The sequence below is a fragment of the Bufo bufo genome, chromosome 8 (genome assembly GCF_905171765.1).
Source record: "Bufo bufo chromosome 8, aBufBuf1.1, whole genome shotgun sequence".
Classification (NCBI taxonomy): domain Eukaryota; kingdom Metazoa; phylum Chordata; class Amphibia; order Anura; family Bufonidae; genus Bufo; species Bufo bufo.
The window spans coordinates 100,259,922-100,277,097 of NC_053396.1; the positions used below are offsets into that span (position 1 = coordinate 100,259,922).

A 17,176-nucleotide genomic window follows, 5' to 3' on the forward strand; every position below is an offset into this window, starting at 1 on the left:
AACAGTATGCGCAAGTGGCGGCTGCAGGTAGCAAAAATGTTATTATTTAACTCTGTGTCTATGCAGGAGATTTGGAGCTCTGTACCAGAAAAACAGAGCCCCGACTGCTATAAATATTTATTAAAACATTCACAGGTGCATCATTTTAAAACTTGAAAGGTCCTGGTGTTAATAGGTGCACTTTTACTTTAAAGAGGACGTACTGATTATGAGAAAAACACAAAATGTGACATTAGATGTAGTTTTAAATCTTTTCTCAAATACATATTTGTGACAAATCAGATGATTTCCCTCAGTATTAAAGGGACACAAGTTGTATTTTCAATTTAGCAGAGTCAGGTCACAAATCTGGAGAGATTATCCTCTTCTCTAAGAGGTACCAGCAATAATGGCACAGTGCAGCCTTCTGCTTAGATTTGACCAAGATTGGGGTGAACAAATAATCGTGTTTCGCCATCTTGTTGCACTGCTGGTCCATAGCATAGTTCTCATAAATTTGCTAAAAGTGAATCATAAACCTGGTGAATTGCTTCACCAATGCATCCTAAGGGGCAGCAAATCAGCAAAACGTAAATCAGCAAAAAATTGCCAGAATCCTAAACTTTACTTCATACAGAATACCTTTATTTATCAGCCATGTAGTAAGATTGTACTGCATATAATGCAGCACAGAGGACACGCTGCTTGTAAAGGTTTAGTCTGCTACAGGAGGACACAGCTGCTTGTAAAAGAATATGCTAGAGGAGGAGGAGGACACATCTGCTTGTAAAGGGTTAATCTGTCTTCCACTACATACACACAGACAGCAGCAACCACACCACATTCAGGAAAAAGCTCTCTCCATAAGGGTTCATGCACGCAAAAGTATTTTTGGCCCGCCTCAGATCCCCATTTTTTGCGGGTTGGATGTGGACCCATTCACTTCAATGGGGCTGCAAAAGATGCGAACAGCACTATTCTTGTCCGCATTACGGACACAAAAGCATGCTCCCTGATGGAAACCTAGCAGACCCCATTACTGTCAATGGGATCCATGCAACGGACGAACGCCTCCATTATTTTCAATATTCTGCTCCTTTAATGAAGCAGAACAACAGAAACAGAAGTGCGGACGTGAATAAAGCCTTACATTGCTGCATCCAGCATGAAGTAGGAGGGCAGCACAGATCTCTTTTGTGTCTCCCGTGAGTCGGCATGCTGGGCATACAGCCTCCCTCTTTACAGTGGACTCTCCCAGTGAGGAAGATGAATGTCTCGCAAAGCTGTCAAAATAGTGAGACTGCACTGCTTCCTTGGGGAGAGCCTGACTTGATTTGAAGTCATCTCCCCTTCATAAATGGCCAGGCGTTTTATTGCTAAACTAGAGAGAATGGGGGAGATTTATCAAAACTGGTGTAAAGGAAAACTGGATTGGTTGCCCATAGCAACCAATCAGATTTCATCTTTAATTTTTCAGAGCTCCTTTGGAAAATAAAAGGTGGAATCTGATTGGTTGCTAAGGGCAACTGAGCCAGTTTTCCTTTACACAAATTTTTATAAATCTCCCCCATTATGTCTTAAAAATGTTTTAATGTGACAATATGTTTTAACTAATGTGTACTGGCATAGAAAACGCTAAAACACCTAATTTCTTACTGCGACTCCCAAGCTGAAGACCCTTCTTCCCATGATTATCACGTGTAAATACTATATGCAGCAGTCCATATCTCTCAAGGTGGAGGCTATGACATGATTAATCCACATAACCACCGCCATCTTGAAAGCTATAGACTCAGCAACTGCTGTTTCCAGTGCTTACATACAGTACCCATAGGCAGCAGGGTACTCTGGAGCTATGGTAAGGAATGAGGCGTTTTAGTGTTTCCTATGCCAGTACACAGCAGTTTATGATATTTAAAAAATGTCAAATGTAAGTGGCTTAACTCCATTAACATACTTTGGTAATTTTGCGGCAAGACCACCTCTGGGAATGCATCCAAGCCTACTAACGAATGGCCACTTATTTTAGGCCCAAACTTACATGGACTGTCTTGGAAAATGAGGGACAGTCTCTGAAAACTCAGGACTGTTGGCAACTATGCTTTAATAATTAATTTCAAGTTTTAACACCACTTTCTTAACCTTGGGTTCCCCACCTAAATCTGTTAAAATACAGAATGGTCCATATATATTTGGACACTGACACAAATGTAAAAAATGTTTTAACCTGCTTACTAAAACATATTCAAGTTATAGTTATATATCGGACATGGACATAAAGTCCAGAATTTTAGCTTCCATTTCAGGGTATCCACATTAAAATTGGATAAAGGGTTTAGGAGTTTCAGCTCCTTTACACGTGGCACCCTGTTTTTAAAGGGACCAAAAGTAATTGGACAATTGACTCAACGGCTTTCATGGGCAGGTGTAGGCAATTCCTTCATTATTTAATTTTCAATTAAGCACATAAAAGGTCTGGAGTTGATTTGAGGTGTGGTGCTTGTATTTTGAAGATTTTGCTGAGAAGTAAACATGCGGTCAAAGGAGCTCTCTATGCAGGTTAGACAAGCCATCCTTCATCTGAGAAAACAGAAAAAAACGATCCGAGAATTTGCTACACTATTAGGAGCGGCAAAATCTACAGTTTGCTACATCCTGAGAAAGAAAAAAAGCACTGGTGACCTCAACAATGCAAAAAGACCTGGACGCCCACAGAAGACAACAGTGGTGGATGATCACAGAATAATTACCATGGTGAAGAGAAACCTCTTCACAACAGCCAACCAAGTGAACAACACTCTCCAGAATATAGGCGTATCAATATCCAAATCTACAATAAAGAGAAGACTGCATGAAAGTAAATACAGAGGGTTCACTGCACAGTGCAAGCCACTCATAAGTCTCAAGTATAAGAAGGCTAGATTGGACTTTGCTAAAAAACATCTTAAAAAAACAGCACACTTCTGGAAGAACATTCTTTGGACGGATGAAGCCAAGAAAAAAGTATGGTGAAGGCATGGTGCAGCTCATGATCCAAGGCATACCACATCCTCTGTAAAACACGACGGAGGCAGTGTGATGGCTTGGGCATGCATGGCTGCCAGTGGCACTGGGTACCTAGTGTTTATTGATGATGTGACACAGGACAGAAACAGCCGGATGAATTCTGGGGTTTTCAGAGACTGTGTGCTCAAATCCAGCCAAATGCAGCCAAACTGACTGGTCGGCGTTTCATAATACAGATGGACAATGACCCAAAACATAAAGCCAACCCAGGAGTTTATTAAAGCAAAGAAGTGGAATATTCTTGAATGGCCAATTCAGTCCCCTGATATGAACCCAATAGAGCATTTCACTTGTTAAAGACTAAACTTCAGACAGAAAGGGCCACAAACAAACAGAAACTGAAAACTGCTGCTGTAAAGGCCCGGCAGAGCATTAAAAAGGAGAAAACACAGCGTCTGGTGATGTCCATGAGTTCAAGACTTCAGGCAGTCTTTGCCAACAAAGGGTTTCAACTAAATATTAGAAATTAAAATTTCATTTACAATTATTTAATTTGTCCAATTACTTTTGAGCCCCTGAAATGAAGGGATTGAGTTTAAAAAATGCTTTAGTTCCTCACATTTTTATGCAATCATTTCGTTCAACCCACTGAATTAAAGCTGAAAGTCTGAACTTCAACTGCATCTGAATCGTTTTGTTCAAAATCCAATGTGGTAATGTACAGAACAAACATTAGAAAAATGTTGTCTCTGTCCAAATATATTTGAACCTAACTGTATCTAATTAAGGCCATGTTAATGTCATATTGTGACTTCCATTCATAATTGAAGCCACAAAATCATATGATGGATACTTACAGCTCCAGACAGACTGACTGACTTATAATGGGGTTTGTGAGGTTCCAGCATTGTGCCCATTGTTTTGATGGAAAAAATCTAAATCTGACAGAACCTGTTGCAGAGGCTCCAAGTGGAGCTTCAGATGCAGATGTGAACAGAGCCTCATATTGCATACGTTGATGGGGAATGATATTACTTGAGTTGATGCTAGAAATATGCTAACACCTTCAGCCTATGAGATGGGGTTGTCAGACAGCATGTCTATAGCAACCAGGCTATCTCAAATTACTTAGGTCCTAAGTAAGGACTTAGTTTAGGAATTAGGTCCAGGCAATATGCAAATGGTAAACCTCTCTTCCCTTCCTGTCACATTAAGAATTTTTTCTCTTTAAATAAATTTAAGTTGTGAACTTCTTTATTGGGACCTACAATTATACTATGAGAAGTATTATCACATAGTCATCTACAAGCTTAAAGCGGATGTCCCATTTAGGACATTTATGGCATTTCTATAGGATATGCTATAAATGTCTGAAAGGTACGGGTCTGACTAAAATGGTATGCTCCCTGACAGACCTCATTATTGTCATAGGGCCATATTCACATGCCATACATATCTCAGATGGGAATACCCCTTTAATGTTTATGAGAAATCAGAACAGGAAATATTCCCCTGTGACATCACAGGTTAATTCTAACAATTTGTCCATAGAATGACAAATCTGTCATGTTGATGAGGTCAATTTGAAGTAGTTATTTTTCTTCGGTGTGCCACGTGTTTTTTTTTTCTTTTGTCAATGTCTAGCATGGCAGCTTCACCCCTTGCAGCTGAATAAGTCTTACATGCGGTCAGTATCAGCTCTGTTCAGATGATTGGTACTTAGCTGCAATACCAGACATAAACCGTCGGACGCCCTTTAAAGGAAATTCCTCCATAGGTGGAGTCCCTGTCTCCATACTGCAGAAGCTGATCATTAAAAAGGCATTACTTAAACACACAGCGATTGTTAGAATCAGGCCTAATAGCTCACAGACTCACAATAAAATTGATGGAATCAGTTTACATGTGTGAATTTGAGGTTTGTACAATCTTGTCTGGACGTGATTATTGTTAAAGTTCTCTTTCTGGGATCCGTATATTGATGATCTATCCTCAGGATAGGTCATTAATAACTGATTGGTGGGGGTCCCTTGCTGATCATCTGTTTATGGAGGCTGCGGCACTCCTGTGGGCACAGTGGTCTCTTCCTAGGCCAGCGACGTCACATTCATAGGTCACATGACCTAAACACAGCTCTGTCCCATCCAAGTGAATGTAGCTGAGCTGCAATACCAAGTACAGTCACTATACAATGTATGTCTATGCTTGGTGTGTTGTGAGGAGGCCGCAGCGCTTAATGGAGAGCAACGGCTTCTTCAAAAAGTTGATCGGCAGGGGTGCCAGGTGTTGGACCTCAACCAGTCAGATATTGATGACCTATACTGAGGATAGGCCATCGGTATAGGAGTACCTGGAAACCCTTTCAAGTCCAGGGTTTCATATCTGACAGATCTATGAAATGGAAGCCTAACAGATCCAATTGATTTTAATTGTATCCTTCAGGTTTTAATTTTTAACTGGGTGGAGTAGTGCAGCTCACTACACAATTCTAGAGGTCAAAGTCATCGACTACCTGAAGGAATACAAGTAAACCAGTGCCAGCTCTTGACCCAGAATAATGTAAAATCATTTTCTCTTAGTTTTTTTCCCCCCACAAAAACTAAAATAACAGAAATTGTAGAGGTAAAGCGCAAAGTTTCATTCACACAATTTCCAGAAATTAAAAACAATACTTAATGGGGTTGTCCAGGATTTTTTTTTTTTATTCCATCCCCTCCTACCTGTGAAGAGGTATATACTTACTTGCTCCCCTACCACTCTGTTCTGGCTCTACTGCTCCCATGCTGTCTTCACTGCACTCCCCTCCTGTCAACTTCTGCATGGACAGCGTCATGTGCGCTGGTACAGCCAATGACTGGCCTGAGCACTGACATGTCCCACTGTGGAGGGGGGAGGAATTAAAAGAAAAGTCCTGGAAACCACTTGAAGGCATTTGTGTTGGTCCCATGTTTATATGTGCCCCCATTGCTTAGAAAAATTAAGTTTTAATATATGCAAATGAGCCTCTAGGAGCAATGAGGATGTTGCCATTACTCCTAGAGGCTCCGCTTGCAGCACCTTCTGCACTTTGATTGACGGGGCCAGGCAGTGAAATTGTCATCACACCTGGTCCTGTCAATCAAAGGGCAGAGAGAGCAGAGCCTCTAGGTGTAATGGGAACCCCCCCCCCCCCCCCCCCCCGTTGCTCCTAGAGGCTCATTTCATATACAGTACAGACCAAAAGTTTGGACACACCTTCTCATTCAAAGAGTTTTCTTTATTTTCATGATTATGAAGACATCAAAACTATGAATTAACACATGTGGAATTATATACATAACAAACAAGTGTGAAACAACTGAAAATATGTAATATTCTAGGTTCTTCAAAGTAGCCACCTTTTGCTTTGATTACTGCTTTGCACACTCTTGGCATTCTCTTGATGAGCTTCAAGAGGTAGTCCCCTGAAATGGTCTTCCAACAGTCTTGAAGGAGTTCCCAGAGATGCTTAGCACTTGTTGGCCCTTTTGCCTTCACTCTGCGGTCCAGCTCACCCCAAACCATCTTGATTGGGTTCAGGTCCGGTGACTGTGGAGGCCAGGTCATCTGGCGCAGCACCCCATCACTCTCCTTCATGGTCAAATAGCCCTTACTTTCAAAGTTTTCCCAATTTTTCGGCTGACTGACTGACCTTCATTTCTCAAAGTAATGATAGCCACTCGTTTTTCTTTACTTAGCTGCTTTTTTCTTGCCATAATACAAATTCTAACAGTCTATTCAGTAGGACTATAAGCTGTGTATCCACCTGACTTCTCCTCAACGCAACTGATGCTCCCAACCCCATTTATAAGGCAAGAAATCCCACTTATTAAACCTGACAGGGCACACCTGTGAAGTGAAAACCATTTCAGGGGACTACCTCTTGAAGCTCATCAAGAGAATGCCAAGAGTGTGCAAAGCAGTAATCAAAGCAAAAGGTGGCTACTTTGAAGAACCTAGAATATGACATATTTTTAGTTGTTTCACACTTGTTTGTTATGTATATAATTCCACATGTGTTAATTCATAGTTTTGATGCCTTCAGTGTGAAGCTACAATTTTCATAGTCATGAAAATAAAGAAAACTCTTTGAATGAGAAGGTGTGTCCAAAATTTTGGTCTGTACCGTATTAAAACATAATTTGTCTCAGCAATGCAGGCACATATGAACATGAGACCAACACAGATGCCTTCAGCTGCCAAGCGCACATGCAACAGGTCAGGCTGTTGCAAGATGATACCATATATATTGTACAAATAAATCCAAGAGAAGTCCCATCACGACTACCCCCTTTTATGTGTCCAATTAAGTCATATGAACATGACAGAGGCTCCTGCTCTGACAGTCTTCTCATAAGTCAAATGAATGGGCTCCATGTAATTTCCCATTTTCCGCGGTGCAATCCCAGTGATATCAGTCAATCACAAGGGCTAGAAAGCCTTTACCTGTAGAGATCAGCTGTTTGATCAGGAGGCTTCATTCTAAAGGCCCCTATACACATTAGTGTATTGTGATCCAAACCTATTTTTTGCTGAGCTGGCCGAGAATCTAATGTGTATGGGGAGCTCCCAACTCTCCAGTGACATGTGATGCTCAGGGAGAAAAGGATTGGGTGAATTGAATTTTTATTGCCTGGCAATTATGTTCTTCCAGGAAATAAGCCATCACTAGCAGTGTCTAGTCCTTCTCCCTGTTTACGCCAGGTCCAAAAAAGTGGACGTGGCGTGGTATGCCTGTTCTGGGGTCCATTCAGATGTCAGATGCGCAAAACCCAGATATCGGCCGTGTGCGTTCCGCATTTTGCGGACTGCATATGGCTGGCCCTATGATAGAAATCCCTATTCTTGTCCGCAATTGCAGACTACAGTGCTTTAGTGTAGTTCACTTTCTACCACCACATAGCATCGTATTCATGAAGCAGACTAACCACCAGATGACCTGCATCTCATATTAATGGAGGGGACCAAAAAAAAAAAAACAAGGCTCATGAGAAATACAGTATATAATGTACACTGCAGTGTTTAGATGGAAATCCTGGACCCTGCTCTCCCAGAAAGGAATCTGGGGAGGGCAGGACCTGGGATGAGTTGACTGATCCCAGACATTCCTGAAAATGTTTTTTGTGCACCTGCAGAAAAAAAGGGAAGTTGGAAAAAAAGCAGCTGACATTTCTTGAAAATGAGCACATTTGTTTAGCATTTCAATTCTACCCAAGCAGAAACTGGAAAGAAGAGATGATTTATATTAATCTTGTAATTAGTTTTGTATGTGGCACTGGCAGCAGTTGGTATGCAGGTTGGCAGGCAAGGGGTTAACCCGTCCCTTGCCAGACCAGGTCCGCAAGGCATCGCAGGAAGGCGATATGAGAACAGACATCTAGACTAGAGGAAGGACACCTGTTTCCTCTTGGGTGGGTTGCAGATCATGGGAGCATGGGAGAGGGTCACTGTGAATTCTCTTCAATGAAGGCACACCTTAAACATAGGTTAACTGTTTCATCATGGTTACACTAGAACTATCAGGACGACATGCCCTATGGGACCACTGCTATTACGCTTTTCAGAAATGCACGTCCAAAGAAATGATATGATGGAATATAATATTGCAGGGGTTATCGATACAAACATATTGATAGGTTAATTGGCACCCTAAATGAACCCTAGTGTGCATGTACCTCAGAAAGGCCAAGTTAGGGACAACATCTGATTTTGATTATGAATTCTGAACATTGCTGCAGAATATGTTGGCACTATCTAAGCAACAGGTCATAAGTACATAGGGAATAGACAAAAAAATATTGTTTTCTTTAGGTGCAGTAACAAGTGAACTGAATTTTAGACAAAATCGTTCATTTCCTCTATCTAATTTATGACAGCTAATTAAGAGCAACATGAATCACTGATTTCCTGGAGCAAGCAGCTACTCTGAGCGTCGATGGTGGAAGTATTTCTGCATCATATGCTATACAGGGGTGGTCAACCTGCGGCACTCCAGCTGTTGTGAAACTACAATTCCCAACATGCTCCATTTATTTCTCTGAGTGTTCTGAGAGGAACTGAGCAAGTATGCATGCTGGGAGTTGTAGTTTCACAACAGTTGGAGTCAGGGGTGCACCTAGCCTTTCTGCTGCCTGAGGCGAAAACTGAACCCCCTCCCCAATGCCAATTTCTTAACCTAACCCCTTTGCCACAATGAAAGCGCTCATTGCCCATCTGCTGCCCCCTCTTGCCCCTACCTGGTGCTGCCTGAGGTGATCGCCTCACCTGGCCTCATTGGTGGTGCACCGCTGGTTGGAGTGCCGCAGGTTGCCCACCCCTGAAACCAACCCATTGATAATGGTGAGCATGTCATGTGTGTCTATCCAGCAGCTTCTACCTGCACTTCCACATTCAATATATTCTAAATTGTTAGATGTGCTATTCCTACAGATAAAGAGGATAAGGCACAATGGGGCCAATAGACTTCCTATAAGAGTGGCTCTCGCATGTACATATATGTGTATGTCTGATATAGTAAGATTAGATTGGGAGTCCTAGCTGAGACAGGCACTGATGTGACTGTGAGTGAGCAAAACATGTGTACAGCACTACAGAATGGGAATCCATTGAATCATCCATAAAGGTTTTCACAGTAAGGAACCTAGAATTAGAAATTAGACTGGCCAGGTAGAAATCATTAATCCCCTGCAGAATCAATGCAGAACAGAATCTATACAAATTCCACATCTCCACCAACTTCATTTACTCCAGGGTCACTTTTAGTGCCTTGCAGTGCAGGGTGCTTGTGTCTAGTAGCACTTGTACTGATTTGGCTTCAAATGAGTAATGAATATGGAGCAATAACCTGATCAACTTCCACAACAGGATGCTAGCATATCCTTATCATGCCAGGATATTCCTCCATACCAGAGCATACCATGGTATTCCTATCGCTAAATGCAAGGATATTCTTCTATACTAGAAAATGTCAATATATACCTCTAAGGCCCCTTTCACACACGGGCGAGTATTCCGCGCAGGTGAAATGCGCGATGTGAACGCATTTCACCCGCACTGAATCTTGACCCATTCATTTCAATGGGGCTGTGTACATGAGCGTTGTTTTTCACGTAGCACTTGTGCGTTGCGTGAAAATCGCAGCAGGTTCTATATTCTGCGTTTTTCATGCAAAGCAGGCCCCATAGAAATGAATGGGGCTGCGTGAAAATCGCATAGCATCCGCAAGCAAGTGCGGATGCAGTGCGATTTTCACGCATGGTTGCTAGGAGATGATGTTAGTAAATAGGGATGAGCAACCCCGGACCCCATTAAAGTCAATTCACTGTATTATTTTCCCTTCTAACATGGTTATAAGGGAAAATAATAGCATTCTTAATACAGAATGCTAACTAAAATGTCCATTGAGGGGTTAAAAAATAAAAAAAATAAACTCACCTCATCCACTTGATCGCGCAGCCGGTATCGTCTTCTTTCTTCTTCCTGCAGGACCTGCAAAGGACCTTCGATGCTGAATGAAAATAGAAGGTCCTTCTATCTTCATTCAGCAGGACCTGCGCTGACGTCTCCGTGCTCACCACGTGGTGAGCGCAATGACGTCATCGAAGGTCCTTTTGCAGGTCCTGCAGGAAGAAGAAAGAAGACGATACCGGCTGCGCGATCAAGTGGATGAGGTGAGTTTATTATTATTATTTTTTAACCCCTCAATGAACATTTTAGTAAGCATTCTGTATTAAGAATGCTGTTATTTTCCCTTATGACCATGTTAGAAGGGAAAATAATAAAATCAACAGAACACCTAACCCAAAACCGAACTTCAGTGAAGAAGTCCGGGTTCAGGTCTGGTTACCACATTCAGTTTTTTATCACGCGCGTGCAAAACGCATTGCACTCGCGCGGAAAAAACTGAAAACGGAACGCAATTGCAGACAAAACTGACTGAAATTGCGTGCCTACTCGCAATGCATCCGGACAAAATCTGTGACGCCCGTGTGAAAGAGTTCTAAACCAGAGCATGCCAGGAAATTCCTCTGTACCAAACCATGCCAGCGTATTCCTCTATACCAGATTATTCCAGGATATTTCTATACACCAGAACATGCCATTATACAACTCTGAACTAGAGCATGCCTGGATATTCCTCTGTACCAGGACATTCCATGATATACCTCTATAACAAGACATACCATGATATTCACCTTTACCAGAATATGTCTGGATTAACCTCTAAACCAGAAGATACCAGGAAATTCCTCTGTATCAGACCATGCCAGTGTATTCCTCTATACCAGATTATTCCAGGATGTTCATATATACCAGGACATGCCATTATACGACTCTGAACTAGAACATGCCTGGATATTCCTCTGTACCAGAACATGCAAAGGTACCCTTCAATACCAGATTATGCAAGGATTAACCTCTAAACAAGAACATGCAAAGATATTCCTCTGTACCAGAACAATCCGGGATATCCCTCTATACTAGAACATGCCATGTAGAAATGCCAGGATGTTCCTCTGTACCCAGAACATCTTCAGATATTCTTCCATACCAGATTATGCTAGGATATTCCTATATACCAGAACATGCCATTATACACCTCTAAACAAGAACATACCTTAATATTAATTTTTTACTAGAATATGCCAAGATATTCCTGGAAACCAGAGCATGCCAGGACATTCCTCCATACCTGAATATGTCAGGATATACCTGTAAACCAGAACAGGGCACTATATTCCTCTAAAGCAGAACATGCCAGGATATTCTTCTGAACCAGAACATGCCAAGATATTCCTGGAAACCAAAGCATGCCAAGATATTCCTCTAAACCTGAGCATGCCAGTATACTCCTCTGTACCAGAATATGTCCACAGTCCAGAAATTAAAATAGTATAGTATACATGGTAATACTTTTTTTCAGAAGAGACAAAAAGATCCCTTACAAAATATATAATGTCACTTTTTATTATTTCACCTGACACATCAATATATCTCATATGCTCATAGTAACATGCTAAGTACAGTAAAAAGTAACCTATGCTTAGTCCTTGCCCATCAACTGCTCATACTGTGTGGGTACATCACACTTATACAGCATGATCTATACATTTACAGTCTGGAGTTTTATTGATGTACAGGATTTATAATTGCAAAAAAACTAAAGTTCTAATGAAAATGCTTAACTCAATGCATATTAAAAGCTATAATCTAATATTATTATGATAGAAAAGGGTCATCATATCTATAGAAAGCACATGGAAATCTTACCAAATCTGCTGTGGTCCTGTCTTGTGCCATGCACGGTACCATTAGGGAAGATCTCCAGGTGAAATCCAGTCCTGCAGTAGAGTTGCCTTCTCCTCACGATTCCCTTTAGGTGAGCATAATCAGTGGGAGAACCTCGTTGCAGTCTCCCTTCTATCTGACCCAGTCTTTCATTCAGAAACCCGGGAGAGTCAGCTAAAGGAACATTTCCAAGAGATGAAGAAAATCCATGCAAATCTATATCCAGAGATGCCAAAAAGCCACCAACTTCGGCCATTGCAGAAGATGACAGTGTTGGGCACAGTGTTGTCAACTCAAGTCCCTCAGACTTTACTAGGAAAAGCAAGAAATGAACTTTTATGGATCAATCAGATTAGAAATGTGCTGTTGATGTCCATCAACTTGTCAATGCCTTTTGGTTCCAGCAGCCCCTTTGTGTAGTTGTGTCCAGGAGTGACCTTGTTCCAGTGGGGAATTGAAGTCTTGTCCCTCTTCATTAATCTCCTCTTGCTTTTCATAGCTGGGTCTGTCTAGCTAAGAGATGAAAACTGCACTTTATATACATAACACACTCCCCTTAACATTGACTTACTGGATATTTAAATACAAGCCACACCTCATTATTATTCCCCCTGGCTAAAGTTTTTTCCCCCCTCTGATCCATTTAGTTCTTTTTGGAGAAAAAAATGTTGCACTCCCTCCTTTATTATAAGAAAGGAAAAATGTGCACATGGCAGTGAAGCAGAACAGTTTCTGGCAAAGTCCTTCATGAAATCATGAGTATGTGTGTATGTGACCTGAGTGCTGTACACAAATCAGCCTTCACTCACCCACTCCACATAGGTGTCTGCTCACCCACTCCCAGCATCTGAGGAGCCCCACAACTGCATAGTGCAGGGCATGTCAGGGGGGAAATGATACAGCATCGTTTATAGCTTGATATTTTACAAGCCACCAGAGAGAGGGAGAGGGGGGATATACACTGCATATATACATATATACTGTATATGTGAGACAGCTTGACGTCTGTCCACCTTTTCATGTGGAGAACAGGTGTTTCCCCCCAGATCATTGGTGATCCTGTGGCTGGAACTGCAGCTGTCTAGGGAAACTCAAGAAAGAGTCTGAGGACAGAAGGAAAACTTGAGACAGATAATGTAGCTGACTGATCCCCCGTGATAAGCCTGTGGGGTGATGAAACTATTCTGACTCCACTTCAATAATGCACATGGTCATTAAAGCAGACCGTTGGTCAATTCTGATCCCTATACTGGTTATATGGCCAACAGTCCCTAGAATCACTGCAGGGCACATCCAGTTGGCATGCTTGCAGTAAGTGTAGTATAGAAGATTAAATGCAATCCACAAACCCCACCGCATCACAAGAGCCTGCCTATATTACTAGCATTTAATCTTACCAATGAGCGTGAAAAGTGAGGATGGGGCCACTAGGCGGCGCTGTTGTACATTAGCTGGCCGCTTCACCTGCAGACGTCTGTAGAGCTGAGCTGCCTGGCTGGAGAAGACTTGTCTTCCTTCCTCGCCGCTTTGGGGAACTGCTTGGGTCCTGCTACAGTCAGGTGTCAGCCCATATACAAACCTCACACCGAAGGGCAGGCACACTGGTCTCTAGGGAGGAGTCACAGAGCATTCCATAGAAACGTAATTTACATGCTGAACTTGCATTTCTACAGCCACATCCACCAGTAATGAAGGGGATTTGTGAATTTTGTCAGTGGCACTTGTATAAAATAAGTCACATCTCCATCAGCTAATATCTGGTCAGGTATAGATGAAATAATAATCATATGAATACCTTTCTGGGACCGGCAGCTCCAAAGTAGCAGGACTGCGTTTATACCTAGGACTTAAATTGTCTTATCATAATGAATGATAATTGCTGTGCATAAGAGAACATGATTTGAACTGCTGGAGATTCACCACTATCACTAATATTACATTAGGATAAATGTATAATGTTGTTATATAGTGATCTGTAGAGAAGGCTCAGAAATAGTGATAGAATAGCTTTGTATTCTACAATGAGATTAGTAGACGTCCACCATAATATGTCTCGGCATGTTAATAGGACATATACACAGACGAGTCACATTATGATCAACTAATATCCAGAGTAACCGCCGTGTGCAGCATGGACAGCAGTTAGGCTGGAGGTGACTCCATAAGTCCTGGTAGGTGGTCACAGGAATCTGGAGCCATGTTGACTGCAGTGCATACTATGGCTGCTGGAGGGTGCGTGGGGGAGGATCCATAGAGCGAAAACGATGATTCAGGTGGTGTCACTGACACTCAATTGGGTTCAAGTCTTGGGATTAAGGGGCCAGGGTAGTACTTGGAAGTGTTGGTCATGCTTTTCCAACCAATTTCTTACAGTTATAACCGTGTGCCATGTCGCATTGTCTTGCTGAAAGATACCATCCGACCCCAGGGAAGACAATAAGCATGTATGGATGTATGTGATCTGCAAGGATGGATTCATACTCAAATCAGTAGAGTGCCTACCACATGGATGAGTGGGCCCAGAGAATGCCACTAAAACATTTCCCAGACCAGAACGCTGCCACCACCAGCTTGTGTTCTTCCAGCAATGGTTGTAGGGTGTCTGTTCTCCGATGTTTCTCCCTCTGTTTGATGAAGCAGAAAATGTGAATCATCGGAGAAGGCAACCCTTTCCCAATCAGCAGAGGTCCAATTCCAATACTACCACGAAAATTGAAGCCTTTTCTGCTGATGCAATTAAGCAGAGGTGCAGTGACCATCCACCTGCTTCGTAGCCCAATATGCAGTAGGGTTTATTGAGCTGTTTTAGACACAAGTCTGGTAGCCCCTAGTTCATTTTGATGGTAAGCTGCTCCACTATAGCATGTTGGCCCACCCTCATGCACCTTCGTAGCCAACATTCACTTCTCACATCAATTACACATTTCCACTTTGCTTATTCACAATGGTGCCATTTGTCCACTCACCATTAGTGATGGCCTTGGGGTTCGCCCGGCGGTTGGTTCGCGGCGAACTTTGAGCGTTCACAATCCGCCGAACATGCGAACATATGGCGATGTTCGCGCGAGCTATATTCTTTTGCATTGCGCCGAACTTTGACCCATGACACATCCATCAGGTGGGACAGGACAGCCAATTGAGACATTTCAGCACATGGACACAGCCCCACCCTATAACAGAACCCAATCTGGCTCCCATTTTACATTCTGTATTTTGTCAGTGTAGGGCGAGGTTGCTTTGTGGAGCAGGGACAGGCTGTTAGGGACACCAAACGCTAGCTAATAGGGCCACAAAAGTCCTTTTAAGGACTGGTATAGGTGTGCTATCAATAGGTATGATATACAGAGGGGTGTGATATACTTATAATATACTTTCTAACATAGAAAGTATATTATAGTGCATTTGTACTGTGCAGCAGTTGTGTGCGGTTCTGCTGCAATACCGCAGCTATATAGAGGGACAAACGCTATTGGAACAACTAATTGCAACGGGTGTGATATACCAGCTGCTCCCCCAAAAAACTGATTGAGGCAGGGGTGCGATATACCTATAATATACTTTCTATATAGTGCATTTGAACTGTGCAGCAGTTGTGTGCGGTTCTGCTGCGATACCGCAGCTATAAAGAGGGACAAACGCTATTGGAACAACTAATTGCAACGGGTGTGATATACCAGCTGCCCCCAAAAAAACTGATTGAGGCAGGGGTGTGATATACCTATAATATACTTTCTATATAGTGCATTTGAATTGTGCAGCAGTTGTGTGCGGTTCTGCTGCGATACCGCAGCTATATAGAGGGACAAACGCTATTGGAACAACTAATTGCAATGGGTGTGATATACCAGTTGCCCCCCCAAAAAACTAGATGAGGCGGGGGTGTGATATACCTATAATATACTTTATATATAGTGCATTTGAACTGTGCAGCAGTTGTGTGCAGTTCTGATGCGATACCGCAGCTATATAGAGGGACAAATGCTATTGGAACAGCTAATTGCAACGAGTGTGATATACCAGTTGTCCTCCAAAAAAACCTGATTGAGGCAGGGGTGTGATATACCTATAATATACTTTCTATATAGTGCATTTGAACTGTGCAGCAGTTGTGTGCGGTTCTGCTGTGATACCGCAGCTATATAGAGAGACAAACGCTATTGGAATAACTAATTGCAACGGGTGTGATATACCAGTTGTCCCCCAAAAAAACTGATTGAGGCAGGGGTGTGATATACCTATAATATACTTTCTATATAGTGCATTTGAACTGTGCAGCAGTTGTGTGCGGTTCTGCTGTGATATCGCAGCTATATAGAGAGACAAACGCTATTGGAATAACTAATTGCAATGGGTGTGATATACCAGTTGCCCCCCCAAAAAACTGATTGAGGGGTGTGTTATACCTGCTTCCACAAAATAATGATTAAGGGGTTAGATGTACGTGCTTCCACCAAATATTAATTGAGGCCTGCAATATACCTGCTTCCACAAATACTGCTCTTCTCTAAGGAATTAGGAACAGGGTCATTTTGAAAATGACAGGCAGAGGAAGAGGCAGGCCATTCCGCAGGGATGGTAGGGTTCGGGCAGGTGCACCAGGCCGGAGCCTAAGTGGGAAGTTGGAGAAGGCGTGTGCGATTACTTCAAAGGACACACCAGAGTTGGTTGAGTGGCTCACACCCTTCCGCTTCTGCACCCTCCTCATCCTCTGTATTTGCACCCTCCTCACTCTTAGCTGTGTGCACCCCCAAATCCACAACCACCACCATAGCCCCTCCACACGAGTCAGAGGAATTATTTTCCCATCCATTTCCAGACCTTACTGATACGCAGCCATTCTTGACATCGGATGAGGAAGAGGAGGTAGCAACAACTGCCACCCAGT

At 42.5% G+C, this 17,176-nt stretch overlaps 1 protein-coding gene across 2 annotated transcripts in view; it reads right to left on the bottom strand.

The window, feature by feature from the left end:
• The window catches only part of FGF16 (fibroblast growth factor 16), a 44,159-nt gene extending 30,381 nt beyond the window's left edge, over nt 1-13,778 (bottom strand). The window contains exons 1-2 of one of the 2 annotated variants that reach the window (XM_040442723.1): nt 13,689-13,778; nt 12,274-12,804 (exon numbers count right to left, since the gene is read on the bottom strand). In XM_040442723.1, the coding sequence (XP_040298657.1) occupies nt 12,274-12,547 (274 nt within the window). In that variant the 5' untranslated portion in view covers nt 12,548-12,804; nt 13,689-13,778. The remainder of the gene's footprint in view (nt 1-12,273; nt 12,805-13,688) is intronic. The other variant, XM_040442725.1, reaches the window with a different exon arrangement.
• Nucleotides 13,779-17,176: the final 3,398 nt, after the last annotated feature.